Consider the following 24,137-nt stretch of genomic DNA (forward strand, 5'->3'; position numbering starts at 1 on the left):
ATCTCAGCATTGCTAGCGCTGTGCCCGCCAACTCAGAATGGAGCCATTTTGTCTCCTTCAGTTCCTGAAATGAAATATAAGCCTCTTAAATGCATACTTATCTTGCTCTGCAGACTGTGCTTGAAGAACAAATGCACACATGCTCGCACCCACAAAATAAAGAGGCATTGTGATGCCAGCCCCTTGTTCTTAAATTGGAGAATGCATGCATGTGGCAGATGGTTGTCCCTTTGCATGTCGGCATATTAAAGAAAAGCTATGGCTGAGGCCGTGGCTATTTTAGCAAAAGAGCAAAGTGTGAGAGAGAGGCAGAAGCTGCAAGAGAACTGCAGACAGAATACAAGCAAAAGTAAGAACTACATATGTGCTTTGCACCTATAGTGAGTGTAATGAAGTAAGCAGCTGGACAGTGACCCAGTTTTTATGGTTTAGCCCAGTGGTGTCCAAAGTATTCCAGAAAGGGCCGAGAGGGTGCAGGTTTTCTTTGCAGCCACTGATTCCACCAGGTGATTTCACTGATGAACTCATCCCATCTGCTCAAAGTGATATTAATCAGTCTATTGCACCAAGTGGACTGACATGAATCATGGCTCCAACACGAGAGATGTCAGTTGAAACAAAGGAGAGGATTATCAAACTCTTAAAAGAGGGTAAATCATCACGCAATGTTGCAAAAGATGTTGGTTGTTCACAGTCAGCTGTGTCTAAACTCTGGACCAAATTCAAACAACATGGGAAGGTTGTTAAAGGCAAACATACTGGTAGACCAAGGAAGACATCAAAGCCTCAAGACAGAAAACTTAAAGCAATATGTCTCAAAAATCGAAAATGCACAACAAAACAAATGAGGAACGTTTGGGAGGAAATTGGAGTCAACGTCTGTGACCGAACTGTAAGAAACCGCCTAAAGGAAATGGGATTTACATACAAAAAAGCTAAACGAAAGCCATCATTAACACCTAAACAGAAAAAAACAAGGTTACAATGGGCTAAAGAAAAGCAATCGTGGACTGTGGATGACTGGATGAAAGTCATATTCAGTGATGAATCTCAAATCTGCATTGGGCAAGGTGATGATGCTGGAACTTTTGTTTGGTGCCATTCCAGTGAGATTTATAAAGATGACAAGACAACATGTAAATTTCCACAGTCATTGATGATATGGGGCTGCATGTCAGGTAAAGGCACTGGGGAGATGGCTGTCATTACATCATCAATAAATGCACAAGTTTACGTTGATATTTTGGACACTTTTCTGATGTTTAAGGATGATGAAATCATTTTTCAAGAAGATAATGCATCTTGCCATAGAGCAAAAACTGTGAAAACATTCCTTGCAAAAAGACACATAGGGTCAATTTCATGACATAGGGTTAATGTCAACGAGCAGATGTGATTTGATGCAGGTGTTAGTTTTGGGGATGGAAATTTACAGGGTGATTCCATAATTTATTCCTCAGAATTGAGTGAGTCCATATTTTTTTCCTCTGCTTGGTCTAAAAAAGTAACCGTTACTGACTACCACAGTCTTTTTTTTTTTGATTTCTTATAGTGTTTCTTAAAGCCAGAAAGTTGCCATTTAAATGACTTTAGTTTTGTGTCATGTCTGTGATCTGCTTTTTTCTACAAAATTAAACAACAGAATGAACATCCTCCGAGGCCGGTGATTCCATAATTTTTGCCAGGGGTTGTATAAACAATAATTTTTTTTTTGAAAGAGATAATCACTATCTGTGATGTCACTAAAGGATGTGAATGTAATTTGCTCAAATGTCTTTAATATTAATACAACAACATGCTTTTGGAAAATGCACACCGCACGACAACAGCATATTATTTGCATTATCACTTTTTACTGAAATACACGTAACGCGTACATAAAAAGTTGGCTCACTTTTGTCGTGTCGGCTGCTCTCCAAATTCGGCAGTGCATCCTCATCAAGCTGGCTGCTCTGGCTGCTGTTCATTGTCGTACTATCCATGAGAGAATCATCCGGAATATCCATATTGGGACCAAAACACACTTCTCGCCTTTTTATTTTATTTTTTCCCCTCTGCAGACAGTTCTTGGGCTGCGCGCTATGACGTCATTTGTTTATGCACAGTGGGTGGGCTTAGCCAGGTAGCATTGATGTAAATCTACAATACCGGCCTAGCAACGCCTCGGTAAAGTGATAATAATGGGGTGTAACTCTCCTGTGAAAAACTGTCCTCTCTGGAAATGCTTATAGTCCATCACTATTTGAGAATGCAGAAACACAATAGCAGTTGTATACTCTGAGTGCATACTTGCCATCAACTGTTTTTAGTAGACAGTATATATGGGTAGATTGCGCTAATCTTAATCTGTATAATTTACACAACAATTATCTTAGTCAAAAAAGTCTTCTTTGTAATGTATAGCAGATCATATCTGTGAGCTCATATGTAATCATTTGACAGGTCTGAAAATTTAGGCATTTAAGTATCCCAGTCAGCAGTTAGATATGGATAAATAACTTCACCAAAGTAGCCACTTTGATTTTCTGGTTTCAGTGATACATTCTTGTATACCCAGACTGTGAAACAGCCCCCTTAATGATTTTCTGGACAGACAGGGGCTTGAACCTAGGATTCTCTGGTCTCAAGACCACTGCTTAACCACAAGACCATCGTTTCCCCTAGGGATGTGAATCGTACAACAACTCACGAGTCAATTCGATTCCGATTCTTGGGGTGGCAAATATAGTTATATTACTTAAAAATGTTTAAGAAAATTCAGCTTTACAAGGTTAATCAAGTGATTCTAGATGTAAATGTACTTATCTGCTTTGCTCGTTCAGAGTTGGCTGGCAGTTTAGCGAAGCACTGGTCAGTAGTCGGCAGAGACCGCTGCTCCCCTCTTTTAGCTCCAGTGATGACGTAGCATGTGGGCTTGCGGATTTGAAGTGTTTCCGAAGTACTTGACTTTCATTTTGCAGATTTTGCACACTGCATAAGTCATGTCAAGCTCCTTCTTACACAGCAAATAATAAAATCCAAAATGCGCCCAAACATTTGCCTTCAGCAAAGACGATGCTGTCTGAATTAGCTCTTCGTCCGCCATGCTAAGCTGCAGCTCACAAATGTTTGAAGCACGCTGGACCCTCCCCTCGCAGGGACGCAGTAGTACGGAGGCCGTTGCCTGACAAACAGTACACGCAGCGAGTAAGCAAGAAAATGTTTTTAAAAAATGCTTTTTAAAAATCGATTCTTGGACATTTTGGATCGATTCAGAATCGTAATAAATTAGAATCGCGATTCGGACGTGAATCGATTTTTTTTTTTTTTTTTTTTTCTGGCACCCCTAGTTTCCCCTTTAGCATGCCAACACTGGTGGAAAAACTGTAATTGCATGTATGTAAGTATGCTGCAAGTAAAAATGTAATAAAGATAAAAGATTAAAATACGCTACACATAAAATGTGCACAATTCAACAAATGTCATTGCAGAATGTGTGCTTTGATATGCTATTTGCAGAAATAGTTTAACAATACAATATTATCTTCAATTATAATATGTGTAGACATGACAAAGCAGATGGATGGTAATACTCACGAAGTGCATCCAAAAAGTATTCACAGCACTTCACCTTTTCCATATTTTATGGTACAGCCTTATTCCAAAATGGATGAAATTCATTTTTTCCCTGAAAGTTCTACACACATACCCCATAATGACAATGTGAATAAAGTTTTTTTCTTAGATTTTTGCAAATTTATTAAAAATAAAAATAAGAAATCACATGTATATAAGCATTCACAGTCTTTGCCATGAAGATCAAAATTTAAACAAAATCATGATTGATACAGAGACATCCTGGATCCTGGACCGGTAAACCTTTGTTCCTACTCTCACCTTTGGTCATGAGGGTTGGGTCATGACTGAAAGAACTAGATCGTGGGTACAAGCAGTCGAAATGGGTTTCCTCAGGACAGTGGCTGGTGTCTCCCTAGAGATAGGGTGAGAAGATCAGTCATTCGTGAGAAGCTCGGAGCAGAGCCGCTGCTTTTTTTTTGTTGTTGTTCTTTGTCCTTGTGTGTGTTGAATGTACTGTATAAGGATATGTTTTAAGTTACGGGATGTTTAAATTTCCTTTTGGATCATTAAAATATCTATCTATCTATGTCTTCTTTGATTTGAAAGGAGCCAGCTGAGGTGGATAAATTATGAATTATTTGCTGTAAAGCTTAGGTGTAGGAAATTTTGCCAAGATGTCAAATTCAGACAGAGCATTTCTCTGCCTATGAACACAACCTTTATCATCAACAACTGAATGGTGTGAGTGTTTGCAGCTTGGTAAAAATGCTTTTTCTCATCTTGTTATTAGCATGACCAAACAGGACTAAAGCACAATAAAGCCCCAACACTGTAAAAGCAGCAAACAGTGTGGCTAAACAAAACACACAGCCTTCTTGTCTCATGTACCTGTGAGTGAGCAGGGTTTTCACAATCTGCACAAAGGGCAGTTTCTCTAAACATACACAGATTGAAGTCTGCAACTCATCTCAGCTTCACTTTTGTATTCTGTCAGAACGGTTCAAAATGGTTCCTGTAGTCATATTGGAGTGTTATTGCTCTCAGTCCCCAGGGCTTTGGTGTCATATCCTCTGCAGCTGAAAACACACTGGTTTTCTCTTCTGTAACCTTTATTCTTGTGGCGCACACACAAACAAGGGCATAAAAAAAAAAAAAAAAATGCGACTGTATTAACCACAGAATGTATGCCAATCTTGAGTTGGACCACTTTGCTTTCAGGTTCTCTCGCTGGCTTTCAGGTTTGCTTTACGAAGTCCTTGATTGAATTTCAAACGCTAATCAAACACAATCACCCACAGGATGTTATCCTTCTTCCCTCCATCCTTTTCTGCTGTTCAGAGGTTATAGCTTTTATCTCAAGTGAGACACAGTTCTTATGTGCACGTCCTCATTTTCACACTGCCATCTGCTTGTCCTTAACTCTTCTTTTCATCATTTTTACCTTTATCTTGCTTTGATGAGGAGTTTGCTAAACACAGTGCTTCTTTCAGAGTGATCAGGTTTGCCTCCACAACTAGAATATTCTTTTAACTCTTAACGGTGCGTCCCTCTCTGTGGATTTCTTTTCACTTCAGCCTATACTTTTTATTTTGCTACACTTTGCACGTTCATTTTCTCGTTGGGAGTCCAGGGGCGCCAACATGTCAGCTTGAAAAGGACTTGATTGAACCTTTCTGCTTTTTCCCCCCTGCATTTCTCCCTCTTCTCTTCTCATTCTGCCAAAATGGCCCAAATCAGGAAATCCACTGAATGTAATCATGACAAATGAGTCCCAGAGGTTAGCAGGATCATTTTGTGTGTGTGCGAGTTTGGAAAAGGGCTGCTGGGGAATCACAAATGAATCAGTCAGCTGTTATCACATCAGCAAACACTGCGGGAGGAAGGGGGGGTGGATGGAGGGATGGATGGAGGGATGGGCTGGTGAATGATGGCTTGAATGGACGGATGGATAGGCAGAGAGGAGGAGAAGATTCAGTTCACTCTGAGCAAGTACATACGTGCATGTGTTGTTCACAGATAGATGGCTGATTGACTGCAGGGCTGTGTGTGTCTCCACGTGAGAGGGAGAGCAGGGGGCACCATGTTAACCTTGGAGCTATCAGAACAGATGGGAGATGGGAGGGCTTCTGGAGGAGGATGGATCCTCCCGCTGCACCAGCCTTCTTTTCAGAAGGAGCAATTAGATTAGCAAAGGGGGGCTGGCAGTGTCTTTTTTTTTTTTGCAGTGAGTGTTTTCTGCTGAGGTGAACCTTCGTCATCAAAGTTATAAAGCTTCACAATGGTGGGAACTAAAACAACAGGGTGTGAGTGAGTGGGTAACAAATGAGCAACCAATTTGGAACTAGAATTTGAATAAAAACATGTTTTGTTGACCTGCATATGGTATGATGTCATTTTATGAAGAAAAATAAAGATGGTCTGAAATGGGTTTTAATTTTAACCTTTAAACAAACAAGCACAGACACAGACAAAACAATGTACATGTGAATAAATCTGTGGGTTCTGTTCAAGTTCAATCCCACTTCAATGTGATGCATTCAAGCATTTTCGAGGGCCCTATCTCAACCGTCTATGGAAAACTGTTTTAAGCACATAGCGCGTGTGTCTGTCTCTACATTGGTGTTTACATAGCACATAAATGAAGCACAGAGAAGGGTGCAAATGGGTTGTGTTTAGCCTCTTAATTAGTCGTGTGATGTGGACATGACATGAAGGAACCAAATCAGATTGTCATGTGTCATTCTCTTTCAGGCAAAAGTGCACCAGCATCTTGTGTATTGCTATTCAGATCTTGGACTAAGAAGTGAGAAATTTTCTGATGAAGAAAGATCTTCTGATGAAGAAAGATCTCTGTCAAAGCTCATGAGTAGATCATTTACAGGAGCAGCACTAATCCATCACAGCTCTCTGATGTTAAGTGTTTGAGCACCTCATTCAGCAGCACGTCATTGACATCATCCTCAACCTCCTCAAATAACATGTATGAAATGTTTATGATATTGGCCTGAACGTGGTGCTACTGCTTCATGTAACAAGAAGCAAAATTAATTTAATTGGCACGTCATTTATTTAGAACACAAATGCTGCACTAACGAGCAGAATGTCACAAGTGAATTAATGTTATTGTATGAGGCACAAAACTCAAGTAAACTGCTTCTTGTCACCACTGGCTGTCTTAGGTGAGGTAAACATGCAATTTCGTTAAACGTTTGAGAATTCAGCACATTATTTATACTGCAAATACTGTGTTAGCAAACAGAAGCTAACCAGCTAATTAACATTCTGGTGAGAGGCACAAAACTCAACGTAACTGTTTCTTGTTTCTGGTGAATAGATGTTCATGGTCGAGGTAAATGTGTAATGTAATTAAATGCTTGAAAACTGTCATTTATTTAGAATGAAAACACTGCGTTAGCAAGCAGAAGTTGACAGACTAATGTTATTGTATGAGGCACAAAATTGAAGTGAACTGCTTCTTGTGGCCATTGAACAGGCGGTCATGAGGGAAGTAAATTTGCAATATAATTGCTAAATTAGTGACCAAAAACTAACAAGCTAATTAGTATTATTGTGTAAGGCACAAAACTCGAGTAAACGACTTCTTGTCAACACTGAACAGACAATCATAGGTGAAGTAAAAGTGCGAGCACCCACAGGAAACCCACGCAAACACGGAGAGAACATGCAAACTCCACACATAAAGGCCACAGGTAAGAATCGGTCCCATGACCTTCTTGCTGTGAGGCAACAGTCTAACCACTAAGCCACCATGCTGCCATTTGAAGACTTTTTTTCGTAAAACATTTGGAAAAGTTATATTCCCTCTTTTTATTCCATTGCATGGTCTTTCAGTTTGACAGCATAATTTCTTAAATTTATTCATTCTCTAAAACAAAGAACATCTCTCATCTCTTCTTCTTGTTTTACTGTGGCTGGATTCCAGCCTAACGGTATCTTACCACCACCTTCTGTTCTGGAGTGTGGGTCACAGTTGGGCAAAATCTATTTTCTTTACCTAAACTTTGTGATACAGATTCAGATGGTAGACTTTGTCTGTCTGTGAGGCATGTGGAGTTTGGTTAAATAATCCAATGTGTGTGCATAGCATTGGCTCACTGCCGGTTTCCTTCTCCCTTGCTGATTAGGGGTTAACATCCTATGAGTGTGGGGTGCTCTTTGTATCCAGATTGGTTGGCTTGCTTTTGTGTGGGTGGGATTGCCATCAAGTGACAGATGGTGTGAAACGGAGAGGAACGTAGGCGAAGTGCCATGTATATACATATACATGGTAGCGAGGGAGGTGTGAGTCTGAAGACAATGTAAAGATTCTTGCAGTCATATTTTCTCCTCTTTTTTTATGGATTCAGGATATGTTTGTTTATTTTTCTCCCATGAGTGAACATGTGCCACAACTAATGCCTGTTTACACAACATGTACCCTTAAGTAGACAAATATATCCCACAAACATGTTTGTGTGTTTTTGTTTCAATGGACTATATTACTTGGCGGAAAAATAATCAGCATCTAGTCATCAATTCTCTGATTCACAGTTACTCTGTAAGTAGATTAGGTAGCTGAGTGGGATCGGAGTTGGGTTTCTAATATGTAGGCTTGAGTTAGATTCCTGATCATGACTGTGTCCTTAGACAAGATTCTTCATCCGCATCTTCCCAGTCCACCCAGCTGTACATGGGTACTGGCCTTGTCTGGGACAGTAATCTGTGATGGTGTGGCATCCGATCATGGGATATCATAGATGCTCATTTGCACACCTGTCGCTATGGGCGGGCCCTAGGGGGCAGTGCCCGTCCACTGATATGCTTGGGCCTGCCGCGGCCCGCCCACCCAAGCCAGATCACAGTCACAGATCTCAAATAAATAAATAGATAAATAAAATCCTAATTTCATTTTATTGTCCTTGTTTTGGGTTAAAATGGCCAATGTTGCATAATCAGTAAGACATTAAATATATGGTATATGGTGTTTTTTTGTTTGTTTAGTTCGAGATGCTGCGTGTGATCTAATACATTATTTGTACTTGTGTGTGTGTGTGTGTGCGTGCGAACATGCGCATGCATGCTTGTTTGTTTGAGAGAGAGAGAGAGAGAGAGAGAGAGAGAGAGAGAGAGAGAGAGAGAGAAAATGCTGGTCCGGCCATGGTTAATGTGATGATTATTGTGAGGGATTAAGGCTGCATGAATAGTAAAAATAAGCTATTAATAGTGGTGCCCACCTGGTGGATTTCATAAGCCCCCCTTAAGACTTTCTGATAGCTATGTCACTGCTGTTGGACAGCAGAGACAGTCTTGTGTTGTACCGGCACAATGCAGCAAATTTATTTACCAATTAGCTTAAATACTGGGGATGGAAGAGTATAGAAATGAAATTGGAAATCGTTGTCAGTGTGTGAACACGCTTAGATCCAGTTTTTAGGGTTAATGTGGCAGAGTTTCTGCATAACAGAGCACAAGACACACACCTCCAAGTGAATGTACCATTATCAGAAAACAACAGATAGGGTCACAGCAAGAAAGTATTTAAAAGGTCACAACTGGATTTGAGGAAATGGGTACCTTGGTTGGGGAAATAACCTGTGTCAGACTAGTGTCCCATCCAGGGGCAGTGGTAGACTCTCTGCTGCTTGACATTATGCTATCTGGAGTTAATCACTGGTACCAATGGACCTGAGGGTCTTTTTAGGAGAGCAGTACCCGAAGAAAAGGGCATACATTACACATAAAGGATTAGGTCAGTTTACTGTATATTTCTGGTCTGCATGCAGGCACACATCTCTTTCACCTGATAGAAATTCCTGTGTTCAGCTACATCTGTGCTTAATATAGCACAGCTTGTAGTTTGTATGTGTGAGACAGAAAGATCAGCGGTATCTACTGTCAATATCACTGACTGGATTGTGTTGTTTGGGCTTTATGCTTTCAGTGGCATCGAGAACAAAAACAGACTGCCTCTGAAAAGGTTGCTCTCTCTCTCTCTCTCTCTCTCTCTCTCTCTCTCTCTCTCTCTCTCTCTCTCTCTCTCTCTCTCTCTCTCTCTCTCTCTCTCTCTCTCTCTCTCTCACATTTTGTGTGCTTCACATCTTTTATCAACTGTCATTGCATCCACATCTTCTGAAGAGACGTTGTCTCCCTCCAACAAAACAGTGGACCACTCTGAGTGAACGAGGAACAAACAGAAAACAAAGTACTGACACCAGCACAATAGCTGACAAAATGTTTATCCTATGCACGATCAAATAAACAACATGATGGGTCTCAATCCATAAATGTTCGAACAGTTATGACAGGAGCTGGAATGTATTATAATGTGATGCATTTCTGATCAAAATCATTTTATATGCCTTTGTGTTAGGACTGCATGATTACTGGGGTAAAAAAAAAAACACGTGACACTGACATTTTATTTATTTATTTGCAATACATATTGCAGTATGAAAAAATACAGGACCTTTTGACCAGATAACTTGAATAGTTCTATTGGTAAAGAATGGATCCATCTAAATTGACAAGGATGTGTTTTTATTTGTTTTTGTCAGGGATAATTAATTTTGCTGTGCTAGGCACTCGACAAACTACCGATTATCGGTCAACATCACCTGTTCTGAACCAGAAATAATATACAGCTGACAGTTTATCTTCAATTTTGGTGTTTTTCTTCTGTTTCACAGCCAAATAGGGCAATGAAAAATCCACTCCTACCTTTGAGAGGGAACGGTACTGGGCACATGACAAAATTTTTAACGTACGATGCAGTGGTGTCAATGGGCAGGCGGCCTTTATTGAACATTATTTTTGCACTATGGCGTGTTAAATTGCAGCAGTTGTTGTAGAATATCTGAACATACATAATCTGTTGTGTCTGCACTAATGTTTTTTAGTTGTGTGATGACAGTCCAAATTGATTGCTGAGCTGACAGTCTGAAGAGCCAGTAGTCTTTTCTGTCCCATGCTCCTGTAGTTTAAATTCTTTGTCATAATGAAAAGACCATTTGCTACAGCCTCATTATACACAAGTCTAAATGTGTCTGCATGTTTATTTTTCAGTCCAGGTCCATAATAACCATATCATTTCTCTCTGTTTAGCTAGTTGCCTCTCTCTTTATCTCAGCCTGTTTTCTGCCTTGATCAGCGAGAAAAGCTGTGGATCAGCTGCTATGGTTTGGTGAGACACAGTAATCCAAAGTGTATACGTACACAGAGACTTCACCTCATGAATAATTGACCTGTCACAGTGAGATGACAGGATAGACTTTATACCAGATACAATGCTCTCTAAAGGTATTGGGCCCCTTGGTATTTCATACATTTGAATTTGTTTATGAAATTTCAAATTTCAAACTCTAAAAGTAAATCAGGGTTTTCACTATAAAAAATTCTAAAATGATCGTCACAAAACTCATAGCAAATCTCTACAACTTGATATAAATTAAAAAAATATATAAAAGCCACAATGATAGGTTGCATAAGTAATCAGCCCCTTTGGCACAACAACACTTGTAAATAATCCATTTTATTGCCAGTTTTTTTCAGACAAGTCAGGGGATGGATACATGAACATTTCCAAATCATTGAATATGTCTTGGACTTTATTTACATCAGTTATGAAGAAATACAAACAATGTGGCAACTGTGTGGTAGATCTGTGTGGAGTAGACAGTTCTCAAAAACTGAGTGACTGTGCAAGAATGAGAAGAGTGAGGAAAGCTATTTTTAGGTATCTTAGAAATGTTATTTTGGAACCACCCATAAACCCAAATAGTCCATTTGTCAACTCTGCCGAGGTCCTTAGTTTGGGTCTTATAAATGTTAGATCATTGTCTTCAAAATCTATGTTGATCAATGATTTAATTGTGGATAACCATTTGGATATGATTGGTTTGTATGAAACTTGGCTTAAACCTACAGTTGTTCTTCCCCTGAATGAACCGTGCCCACCGGCATACACATTTAGTCATGTTTCCCGTGGTATGAAGCAGGGCGGGGGTATTGCTTTTATTTATGAGTGTAGGTTTACGTTAGTAACTGTTGGGGGTTACAGGTATGGATCGTTTGAGCATCTGATTCTCCGCTCTGCCCATGATGTTACATATTGTTTGGGGCAGAAGCATGGACATCAGTCATGTTATTTTGTCATTGTTTATAGGCCCCCTGGCATATATTCTGAATTCCTGGATAAATTTGGTGAGTTTGTTTCTAACTTGTCAACTAATGCTGATAATATTTTGATTATGGGTGATTTTAACATTCATATGAATCGGCCCTCTGATCCCCTATGGAGATTGTAGATGCATTGGGATTTCAGCAGTGTATTCAGGGCTCGACACATATTAGTGGTAATACCCTGGATTTGGTTTTGGTACGAGGTATTGCTGTCATGAATATTGGTATACTGCCCCTTGCATCGGTGGTCTCTGACCATTCACTTATTAAGTTTACATTTACATTACCGCATTTAGTGGAGCAACAACCTGGCCTATTACTGCGGCGATGCATTAAACCTTCAACTAGGACTGAACTTGAAGCCAGATTGCCTGGTCTTTTAGCTTCAACTTTGCAGAATGCTCAATCAGTGGACAGTCTGGTGGATGGTTTGAATTCGTTACTCAAAACTACACTTGATGAGATTGCGCCTCCTTTATTAAGGCCTTGCCTTCCCAAAGTGCAGTCGCCTTGGTTTAATGGTTACTTGCGGGACCTCAGGCAGAAGGCTAGAGGTCTGGAACGGAAGTGGCGTAGCTCTAAATTAGAGGTGTTCCACTCTGCATGGCATGATGCAGTTGCAGAGTATAAGCATGCACTATGGACTACAAAGCAGGCTTACTATTCGGATTTGATCAATAAAAATAAGCACAACTCAAATTTTTTGTTTGATACTGTAGCATTTCTTATCCATGGTCAGTCACCTGTTAGTCCTTCTCCATTTATAGCTCAAGACTTCTTGGAGTACTTTGAGAAGAAAATAGAAGACATTAGATTGAGCATATCTAAACATGCTTTGGCTCAATCTCTGCACCCTGCTGTGGAGGTGGGTGTTAATAATGGGGTGACACCTAGATTTACAGAATTTGATACTATTTCACTAGACGCGCTAGCAAAGCTCGTGACGTCTACGAAAAGCACAACCTGCCTATTTGATCCTATACCAACAAAATTGTTTAAGGACCTGTGGCCTGTTCTTGGGCCTACTGTGTTGGAAATTGTTAATCTTTCATTAAGCTCTGGTTCTGTTCCTGGGTGTTTTAAATCTGCAGTGATTAAACCATTGCTTAAGAAATCTGGTCTTGACCCTGGTGTATTGAGTGATTACAGGCCGATATCAAATCTGTCTTTCTGTTCTAAAATTCTGGAAAAAGTGGTCTCACGGCAGCTTCTAGACTATCTTACTGAGAATGATCTTTTTGAGCCACTTCAGTCTGCTTTCATAAAACATCACTCCACAGAGACAGCGCTTACCAGAGTGGTGAATGATTTTCTGTGTACAATGGATTCGGACACCACAATGGTTTTAGTGCTCTTGGATCTTAGTGCTGCGTTTGATACTGTGGATCATCGTGTTTTACTTGATAGGCTGGAAAATTACTTTGGGATTACTGGAAGTGTTCTTCCTTGGCTGATGTCATACTTGTCCAGTCGTTCTTATTGTGTTGTGTATAATAACACTACTTCTGGCCTTGGTAAAATTAAATTTGGGGTTCCACAGGAGTCTGTGTTAGGCCCCTTGCTTTTCTCACTTTATATAGCGCCCCTTGGGCATATTCTGCGGCATTACGGGATTGCCTTTCATTGTTATGCTGATGATACTCAATTGTACATGCCAGTAACTGCTGGTAATCTTGCCCATATAAAAGCCTTGGAAGATTGCCTTGTTTCTGTGAGAAGTTGGTTGTCTAGTAATTTCCTACTCTTGAATTCTGATAAGACTGAAATGATGGTTCTTGATCCAGCCAGACATCGGCATCATTTTGACCAGTTGGCGCTTAATTTTGGTTTGTGTGTTGTGCATCATACGGACAAAGTGAGGAATCTTGAAGTACTTTTCGATCCTACATTGTCTTTTGGTCCCCACATTAGAGACATTACGAGGACTGCCTTCTTTCATCTGCAAAATGTGGCGAGGATTCGTCCCATCCTGTCTATGGCTGATGCTGAGACTTTGATACATGTGTTTATTTCTTCCAGATTGGATTATTGTAATGTTTTATTTTCTGGCCTGCCGCAGTCTAGCATTCGAGGACTTCAGTTGGTACAGAATGCTGCTGCCAGACTTTTGACACAAAGTAGAAGGTTTGACCACATTACTCCCATTCTGGCATCCCTTCATTGGCTACTGGTTTCTGCCAGATCGGATTTTAAAGTTCTATTGTTGGTTTATAAAGTTGCTCATGGACTGGCACCTTCCTACCTGCCGGACTTCGTTAAGCCCTACGTACCTGCGAGGCCCTTGCGTTTGAAGGGCGCAGGGCTTCTGTGTGTTCCGAGGATGAACAAGAAGTCTGTGGGGTATAGAGCCTTCTCCTACCATGGTCTGACTCTTTGGAACGATCTTCCTGCTGTTATTCGGCAGTCTGACACGGTGGAGACTTTTAAATCAAGACTGAAGACCCACTTTTTTAGACTGTCTTATCATTAATTTAATTTGTTTGTGTTTGCTTTGTAATTTCCTTTTATTCTTCTGTGTTTTATCTTTTTATTGTGCTTTTCTTGCTTTTAATTTTGATTTTAGATTAATTTGTGTTGTGAATTGTGTGAAGCGCCTTGGGGCAACTTTGTCGTGAGTTGGCGCTATATAAATTAATAAATTGAAATTGAAAGCCCCCAAGGCACCCAGATAACCCAGAAGAGGTTACAGGCTTCTGTGGCTGTGATTGGAGAAATTGTGCACAGTGCATGTTGTGCATTTTGTATTCCCAGTTATACAGCTTCACAATGAAGTGGAATAGAAGAGGATTTTCTTAAAAAGAAGACCTGAAAGTGGAGCTACAATTTACCAGAAGGTACATCTGAGATGAAAACCTAGATATGATGTATTGGTGAAAGAATATTCTTCTCTGCTCCACTTCATCATGAAGCTGTATAACTGGGGATACAAAATGCAAAACATGCACAATGCACAATTTCTCCAATCACAGCCACAGAAGTCTATAACTTCTTCTGTGTTGTCTGGGTGTCTTGATGGCTTTCCTCACACATGGGCTTGGACCCCATATATACCCGATGGCAGGTCTAGTTCTGGATGTTCTTGCTGGATGTTTGTAGTAGACCATATCACCACAGATGCTGTGTATTTCTCTTATGCTTATTTGATCTTTAGCCAGCCACACACAAGATCCACTTAACAGCTGACATAAGACAATCACAGAAAACCTGCATTTTCGAGTATATTGGATGATTCAAAACAGGTTTATATGTTTGTAAAATTTTAAATGTTACCCTTTGATCTTTGTGAAGAGTCTGGCACCTGGAGAAGCCAGAATAAGTGAGTCTGGTTACTGTATTTATGTGTTTTTGGGATTACATTCAGCTGCCAGTCAGGATGGTTAAATTTCTATTTTCACAGCACTACTCATTTATACAAAGGTTTTCCTGATGTCTTTATTACTGTGATGATGCAGCTCCAGCTTTTTCTTCCTCCTTGTCTCACTGCAGGGTTTCATCTCAGTGGTACAGTAACTGAATCGGCAACATCTTCAGAGCCAGAAGTCACTCACAAGGTGGCGATCAGTTTTGACCGCTGCAAGATAACCTCAGTCACCTGTGGATGTGGCAATCGAGATATTTTCTACTGCGCTCATGTGGTGGCACTATCTCTATACCGGATTCGCAAGCCTGATCAGGTACTAATCAACTTCTATAACATATATTTAGTAAATTGTATTTTATTCAGTTCTACAGTGTTGCTTGTGTATTTGCATTTGAATCTAATTAAAGATTATGTATGACCAAAATATGCTGTCCCAGTAGAATTCAGATTTTTGTTTTTGGTTTCTCACTTGAGATCTTTCAAAGGAATGTGCTTCAAAACAAGTCAAACTCATTAGTATGCTACAAATGTGGAGTGCAAATGCATAAAGGAAAGGCCAGCTGTTTTATGCCACTATGTGCCAGTAGGAGGTACAGAAATAATAGTACAAGTTCACTTGGTTCTGTAACTTATGGCAGTAGAAATGCAAAATGAAGCCAGTAATGGGGACAGCAAGAAAGGCCTTCAGTTAGCAGAGAGACGGAGGTGATAGCAGGAAGACTTGATTTGTCTAAGAAGAAAATACAAACAGAAGGGAAAAATTAGATATGGGCCTGTTTGGCACCCCAGTTCAAAGTTTGCACTGCTAGAAAGTGGCATTTTGGAACTTGGTTGCGATCTGGAAACAAACCCAGATCGCCAGTGCTACAGTCCAACATGTATACCAAAAGCAAATGTTTAAAAGTATCATGTACCAAGGGTTCCTGTTTGCGCATCTGATGCAGGTGAAGCTGCGGCTGCCAATTTCAGAGACGCTGTTCCAGATGAACAGAGATCAGCTCCAGAAGCTTGTCCAGTATCTGATAACAGCCCACCACACCGAGGTCCTGCCCACTGCTCAGAAACTGGCCGACGAGATTCTCTCCTCCAACTCTGAGATCAACCAGGTTCATGGTGAGAGGATGGCAACACCAATCCATTTTCACATGCTAACCTTTACAGTCCATGTCCATCTTTATTTTCAGTGACTTTTGTGATCTTCAAAGCAAATTTTGTATCTCACCTATACACCAAATCCAAAGCCATTCTTTGTCACAAATGCATGACAGTCAGAAAATACCTTTATTTATTTATTTATTTATTTATTTTTTTGCCTTTACAAATGTACAGTCAGTATTTACAGTGATATCTTCACAGCAACAGGCCAGACTTGAAAGCTAACTAACATAAAACATTGTCCATGGTGCTCCAGTGGCTGTTACACATCAGAGCCTTGATTACTTCAGGAAAATAGCAAGTCAAACTTCAAATGATTCATTTTGATTTCTAAGTTCCCTCTCTTCAATTACTCTACCATTTGGCAGTATCGCGGTGACAGAAGTATGTTAAAGTAAATGTAGGTGAATGATGAATTCTAGACAGTAGTAGGTAGCAGAACTGTAAATAGGGAAATGGGAGGGATGGGAGAAAAAGAAAGAGCAAGAAGTGTACAGATGAAATATGAAAACCAACAGACCTGCAACATTTAAAAAACAAAAAACCTGTAGACATCCTTTTAACAGAACAAAAACAAATTCTCTGTTTTATCTTTGTCACTGAAAGTTGACATTCTCCAGCTCTCCTGTCCAGGAAGCTCAGTATTGTGTTTTTCGTCTGTTTTTGACAAGTGGAATCCTGTGGGCTGAAGTTTAGTCAATCCAGGACCAAGACTTTGATGGAGGAATGTTGCTGTTTGCTGTTGGGTATTTTTCTCCAGTTAGAAACACGTCTCTGGGCTTTTCTCAGCTCACTTCCTGCTAGATCAAAGCAGTTTCCCCCAGATGAACAAATCTACATTTCCCCAAGGTATTTTCTAAACATGCAGCATGCTAAGCAGAAGAAAAATAAAGCTGGCCTTAGTTGGCCTCCTTCAGCTCATGATTAGCCTAAATCAAGCAGCCAGTGTCATGTAAGGTGTTATTCAAGTTAAATTCAAAACAAATAGGTCGGAGAATGAACATGCCGATTACTCAGGAAACAGTGAGGTTGAATTTATACTGTATGCATCTCATCACGTAGCAACAATAATTTCTCACATCGCCACCATACCTGCACTGTAGGCCACAGTGTTACTTTCATACACTTTGACACATCATAGCCTATTCTTGGGTTCCTTTAAGGACCCAGAGGGACTATGATGCAAAAGTATGAATCAGCACCCACTAGTGGAACAGTGGAAAAGGCAGACATTTTAGAAATAAATTCTTCGGTTTGAAATATGGATCAAAACAAAGTCTTAGGTATTAACTTTAATTGTGTGAACATTATTCTAATAAGATGGAAATGTACTTGTAATTTGTACATTTTTGCTTTGCTCTTAACCGTCCATCAGGGCACAAGAAAATCGTGTGAGTGGAGATCAGGAAGGAATAGAGTGACTGAGTATACAGACTTTACTAGCTGTGAGAAAAGGAGACTACCTTCAACTTACCTCAGAACTGGGAAGGTGGAACTCAGAATTGTGGGACCTCTGCATTTGAGTTACAATAGGAAATGACATGGATCCCTCTATGAAACCTGTGTTTTATCTACCCTGTCTTCAAACTCAATACATTGAGTTAATGTTACAGCTGTTAACCTTAGTGTTTCTTCAGAATGTATTAGTGTTAAAAGACATGAGAACGGTTTACAAAATAAAAACATTATTGCAACAACAGCGTGGCTAGCTACCAGTGTTGAGTGTAACATATTACAAAATAACACGTTACTGAAATCACATTACATTTGTGTGCAATGCAGTACCACGTTGCTATTCTAAATTCACTAATCAGATTACAGTTTCTCAGACCATGCAGAAATTACTCATTTGTCTGGCTAATTTAACCGGCTAACTGGCTAATTTATTACCACCCTTGAAAAATGTCAGCTACCTATTTTATAAACACAGTATAGAGCCCTTGGATCCCCACGGGCAACACGCTAGTCATATCATATTATAGAATAGAATAGGATTGTACATAAATAGAAAGAAATTTGCCCTCTACATTTAGCCCATCCTAATTACAGTTAGACAGAATCCAACCAGTAGGAGCATTGGGCAACCACAGTCCATCGCCCGGGGACCAACTCCAAATGTAGAGATGCAGCCTTGGTCAGGGGCAAAGAAAGGAGAAAGGTGCTTCTGATTGTGGGAGAAAACCCACACAGACACGGGTTAGAACATGCAACCTCCACACAGAAAGGGTGCAAAGTGATCCCACAGCCTTCTTGCTGCGAGACACCAGTGCTAACCACTAAGCCACGTGCCACGTGCCATATTATGGGTGCGCACATGCATGAGCTTTTGAAAAGACAGAAAAGTTACCTTTGACCACGTGTGATGCACGCACATAGTGTGCATGCTGACGTCCGTGAGATGTCTTGCAAATCACATCAGAGGTGTTATCTGGTTACAAGAACAGCATTTTTGTTTTAGAAGTGTTTATTTCTCACTAGCCTTTACATAATATATGAAAAATTAAATTTACATAGACACAGCACTTTCTGAGCGGTTTCTGCCATGTTGGATTTGCAGCCAGAGAGAGACCAACCAGTGACATCATGGTGCCTCTCTACTCTGGTTGGCTGTCACCGTGGCCTTTCCATAATGCCCCATGCAAGTCTGGGAAAGCCCCCACATGATCTGTGATGTCACTGTCAGACTGTATTGGTCTCAACCATTTCTGCTGTTAGCAGTTCAAGGCCATCTGTTGTTTTGAAAATTTACCCTTCAGGGGATCTTTTTATTGACCTTACTAAATAAAAGCACATACTCATTCTTTTAATATTTGAGAGAAATAGGTCTTTTGTGTGTATAGAAAATGTCTTATACCTTTGAGTACAGCTCATGAAAAATGGGAGCAAATACAAAAGTGTTACATTTATATTTTTGTTTAGTGTACATAGTTCCCCTTTAAAGCTGCTGTCTGCAGTTGCAGATTGTTGCCTGTTTAATAATATAATGATATCATGTAAAAATACAGCTAGATGTACACTGTCAGAGTTTAAAAAGCTTTTGATGTGTGTGTGTTTTTTAGGTGCTCCAGACCCCACTGCAGGAGCCAGTATTGATGATGACAACTGCTGGCATCTAGATGAAGACCAGGTCAGAGAGCAAGTCAAACAGTTTCTATCCCAGGGAGGGTACTACGGCTCTGGAAAACAACTCAACTCCATGTTCGCCAAGGTGCACAAATTGCTTCCCATCTCTACTCCATTTCCTATCTCTACTTTGAGTTAAATATTTGAATCTAACAAATACACAAATTTCAGTTTGCCAGTTTTTCTCAATCTACAACTTTGTTGTAATTTATTATCTTAAATCAGAACTTTATTCCTATTTATTTCATGTTGAAGAATACACTTATTGTAGCAGAAATTCTATAAATTCTGTTTTTGCACACTTGCACTGAACCTTTTGTTCTTGTGTTAAATAATCTGCATATCTGCAACTCTGATTCAGATTCAAGGTATTAATAAGTCTTAAATCTAGTTAAATAAATCATTGCAGCTCTTGCAGGCGGGAAGTGTGGAGGAGATGAGAGGAGAGGAGAAGAGAGTGGCGGGAGCGATTTGTGGTAGAAGGGGACTGCAAGAGGATTTTTACAAGACGATAGCGGGACCAGCTATGTTGTGTGGCTTACAGGCGGTGGCACTAACAAAAAGATGGAAGGTAGAGCTGGATTTGGTAGAACTGAAGATGCTGTGATTTTCTTTGGGACTGAAAATAGGTACGCACGCATGACCTAAATATGGTGTCCGCTGGTGTGGCTGTATCAGCTGCACCTGGCTTGTGAGACTTTCCAGGCAGTAGTGCTGAGTTCACGCTTCGAGAATGTGTTAATTTTTTAACAATCGGGAATCTCCCTATTTGATGACGCAGATGTAACCCCCCCCACCCCACCCACCCACCCCCACCCCCCGGCAACCTCGTTTTTCAAACAGTATTCCTGTGAAGAGCAGAAGTTAGGAAATTCCGTGAAAAATTTAATTAAAAAATTGCGTTGAAAACATTTGCTCATAAAGGTGAGTAAGTTGGTTTTCAAATAATATAGAACATTTAATTTGTGTAATTATGGACTTTTCTGTGAAATTTGGTGGTGATCGAAGTCTTCAGATGCATATTTTCATCATCCACAACACCGATGTCAAGCCGGCAAGACGGCAGACATGGCGAAATAGCCATTTTTTTTTTAGCTTGGAAACTACTGTCAGAAAACAGTGTTATATGGCGGATCATTGCAAATCACACATTTAAATGAGATAATAATTAGACTTGACAGAGTACCATTATTTTGAAATGTAAACAATGAGACACCGGTCACAGCTTTCTGCTGTTTTTCCCTTTAGCACACAGACTTAAATTACCAAGATCTTCCGACCTTCAAATGCTCATACCTTTCTTCATATGTGACATAGAACAAATATTTAAACACCATTTTGAAACTCTCTATAAGCTCTTTCCAACCACACCATTTCTGTTACAATTCCTTTAATTTTAATTTTTTATTACCTAGTGAAAAGGATGGACAGAATTAGGAATGAGTGTATCAGAAGGACAGCATAGGTATGTTTGCAGACAAAGTCAGAGAGGTGACATTGAGATGGTGTGGGCGTGTGCAGAGGAGGGATGCAGGGTAAATCAGGAGGAGGATGCTGAGGATGGAGCTGCTAGACAGGAGGAGAAGGGAGATCAAAGAGGAGGTTTTATGGATGTGTTGAGGGAGGACGGGCAGGTGGTTTGAATGACAAAAGAAGATGCAGAGGAGAGGATGATCCATCACAGAAACATCCAGAAGAAGAAGTGGGAGGAATTTCAGCTCTTCAGTGTAGATACCTAAAATTCTGGAGATGTGCAGGTGACGTATATTTAGGTAGCCTTCAAAACATCTTAAAATGTCTTAGTTATGCCATTGGTCTTGAAAGAACTATTATAGAACTGCTAATTGTTGTACTCACTTTGGCTTTGAATTAAAATCAAAGTGAAGGTGGTAATTAAATGGCAGTTTTGCATGCAGGGCTACATGCCTTTGATATTTAGACTTTGGACACATTTCTGTGCACATCCTCAATTGGAGGTTTATTATACTTTAGATAGTTGATATTCCTTTCATGAATGTCTGCTGTTTAAGTATGCTGCAGCTTGATTTAACTCTGGAAATTATTTAGTTGTTTGGTTTTCCATGCATTTTGAAAACTTTGACACACAAACTGAATGTGAAGTTATCAAATGGAAGGAACATCACATCCTGTGACTCAACTTGTATTCTCTGGGTTTCTTAAGGTGCGGGAAATGCTCCGAATGCGAGATTCCAATGGCGCCCGAATGCTAACGCTGATAACGGAACAGTTTATGGCGGATCCTAGGCTGTCTCTCTGGAGACAGCAGGGCACGGGCATGACGGACAAATGTCGGCAGCTCTGGGACGAGCTCGGTAAGAACAGTCACAGAAATGTCCTCTTGACTTAGTTATTCAATCAATTCAATTCAATAAATTTTTTTATATAGCGCCAAATCACAACAAACAGTTGCCCCAAGGCGCTTTATATTGTAAGGCAAGGCCATACAATAATTATGTAAAACCCCAACGGTCAAAACGACCCCCTGTGAGCAAGCACTTGGCTACAGTGGGAAGGAAAAACTCCCTTTTAACAGGAAGAAACCTCCAGCAGAACCAGGCTCAGGGAGGGGCAGTGTTCTGCTGGGACTGGTTGGGGCTGAGGGAGAGAACCAGGAAAAAGACATGCTGTGGAGGGGAGCAGAGATCGATCACTAATGATTAAATGCAGAGTGGTGCATACAGAGCAAAAAGAGAAAGAAACAGTGCATCATGGGAACCCCCCAGCAGTCTACGTCTATAGCAGCATAACTAAGGGATGGTTCAGGGTCACCTGATCCAGCCCTAACTATAAGCTTTAGCAAAAAGGAAAGTTTTAAGCCTAATCTTAAAAGTAGAGAGGGTGTCTGTCTCCCTGATCTGAATTGGGAGCTGGTTCCATAGGAGAGGAGCCTGAAAGCTGAAGGCTCTGCCTCCCATTCTACTCTTACAAACCCTAGGAACTACAAGTAAGCCTGCAGTCTTAGATCGAAGCGCTCTATTGGGGTGATATGGTACTACGAGGTCCCTAAGATAAGATGGGACCTGATTATTCAAAACCTTATAAGTAAGAAGAAGAATTTTAAATTCTATTCTAGAATTAACAGGAAGCCAATGAAGAGAGGCCAATATGGGTGAGATATGCTCTCTCCTTCCAGTCCCCGTCAGTACTCTAGCTGCAGCATTTTGAATTAACTGAAGGCTTTTTAGGGAACTTTTAGGACAACCTGATAATAATGAATTACAATAGTCCAGCCTAGAGGAAATAAATGCATGAATTAGTTTTTCAGCATCACTCTGAGACAAGACCTTTCTGATTTTAGAGATATTGCGTAAATGCAAAAAAGCAGTCCTACATATTTGTTTAATATGCGCTTTGAATGACATATCCTGATCAAAAATGACTCCAAGATTTCTCACAGTATTACTAGAGGTCAGGGTAATGCCATCCAGAGTAAGGATCTGGTTAGACACCATGTTTCTAAGATTTGTGGGGCCAAGTACAATAACTTCAGTTTTATCTGAGTTTAAAAGCAGGAAATTAGAGGTCATCCATGTCTTTATGTCTGTAAGACAATCCTGCAGTTTAGCTAATTGGTGTGTGTCCTCTGGCTTCATGGATAGATAAAGCTGGGTATCATCTGCGTAACAATGAAAATTTAAGCAATACCGTCTAATAATACTGCCTAAGGGAAGCATGTATAAAGTGAATAAAATTGGTCCTAGCACAGAACCTTGTGGAACTCCATAATTAACTTTAGTCTGTGAAGAAGAGTCCCCATTTACATGAACAAATTGTAATCTATTAGACAAATATGATTCAAACCACCGCAGCGCAGTGCCTTTAATACCTATGGCATGCTCTAATCTCTGTAATAAAATTTTATGGTCAACAGTATCAAAAGCAGCACTGAGGTCTAACAGAACAAGCACAGAGATGAGTCCATTGTCCGAGGCCATAAGAAGATCATTTGTAACCTTCACTAATGCTGTTTCTGTACTATGATGAATTCTAAAACCTGACTGAAACTCTTCAAATAGACCATTCCTCTGCAGATGATCAGTTAGCTGTTTTACAACTACCCTTTCAAGAATTTTGAGAGAAAAGGAAGGTTGGAGATTGGCCTATAATTAGCTAAGATAGCTGGGTCAAGTGATGGCTTTTTAAGTAATGGTTTAATTACTGCCACCTTAAAAGCCTGTGGTACATAGCCAACTAACAAAGATAGATTGATCATATTTAAGATCGAAGCATTAAATAATGGTAGGGCTTCCTTGAGCAGCCTGGTAGGAATGGGGTCTAATAAACATGTTGATGGTTTGGATGAAGTAACTAATGAAAATAACTCAGACAGAACAATCGGAGAGAAAGAGTCTAACCAAATACCGGCATCACTGAAAGCAGCCAAAGATAACGAAACGTCTTTGGGCTGCTACCATTGACCCTAAACAGGCTATCTCTTGGTCATATAAATATTCATACAGTTTGCTGGGCAGCGTATTCTCTTACTACTACTCAAGCATTCGCTTTCTCTCTCTATAAAAAGTGATCAATAATGATGGCGGATCAGTATAACTGCTCAGCTTCTCTTCAATCAATCTCTGCATTTAGAATGTCAATGAGAACACTTTGTGGGTCAGTGAGAGGGGTCACACAGATGAAGAAAGATACTGTTACGTGGATTTTATTTTGTTTAATTAAAAGATAGAATTCCAGAAATCTGACTCTTCAACCAGTAGCATAGCTCAGAACAGTGTTAGAGCAC

At 40.1% G+C, this 24,137-nt stretch overlaps 1 protein-coding gene across 2 annotated transcripts in view; it reads left to right on the top strand.

Moving 5' to 3' along the window:
• zswim5 (zinc finger, SWIM-type containing 5) overlaps nucleotides 1–24,137 on the top strand; it is a 158,079-nt gene that overhangs the window by 103,549 nt on the left and 30,393 nt on the right. For both annotated transcript variants that reach the window (XM_034182377.1, XM_034182376.1), the window contains exons 2-5: nucleotides 15,223–15,410; nucleotides 16,042–16,210; nucleotides 19,312–19,460; nucleotides 21,558–21,708. In XM_034182377.1, coding sequence (XP_034038268.1) covers nucleotides 15,223–15,410; nucleotides 16,042–16,210; nucleotides 19,312–19,460; nucleotides 21,558–21,708 — 657 coding nt within the window. The remainder of the gene's footprint in view (nucleotides 1–15,222; nucleotides 15,411–16,041; nucleotides 16,211–19,311; nucleotides 19,461–21,557; nucleotides 21,709–24,137) is intronic.

The sequence above is a fragment of the Thalassophryne amazonica genome, chromosome 12, assembly GCF_902500255.1.
Source record: "Thalassophryne amazonica chromosome 12, fThaAma1.1, whole genome shotgun sequence".
NCBI lineage: Eukaryota > Metazoa > Chordata > Actinopteri > Batrachoidiformes > Batrachoididae > Thalassophryne > Thalassophryne amazonica.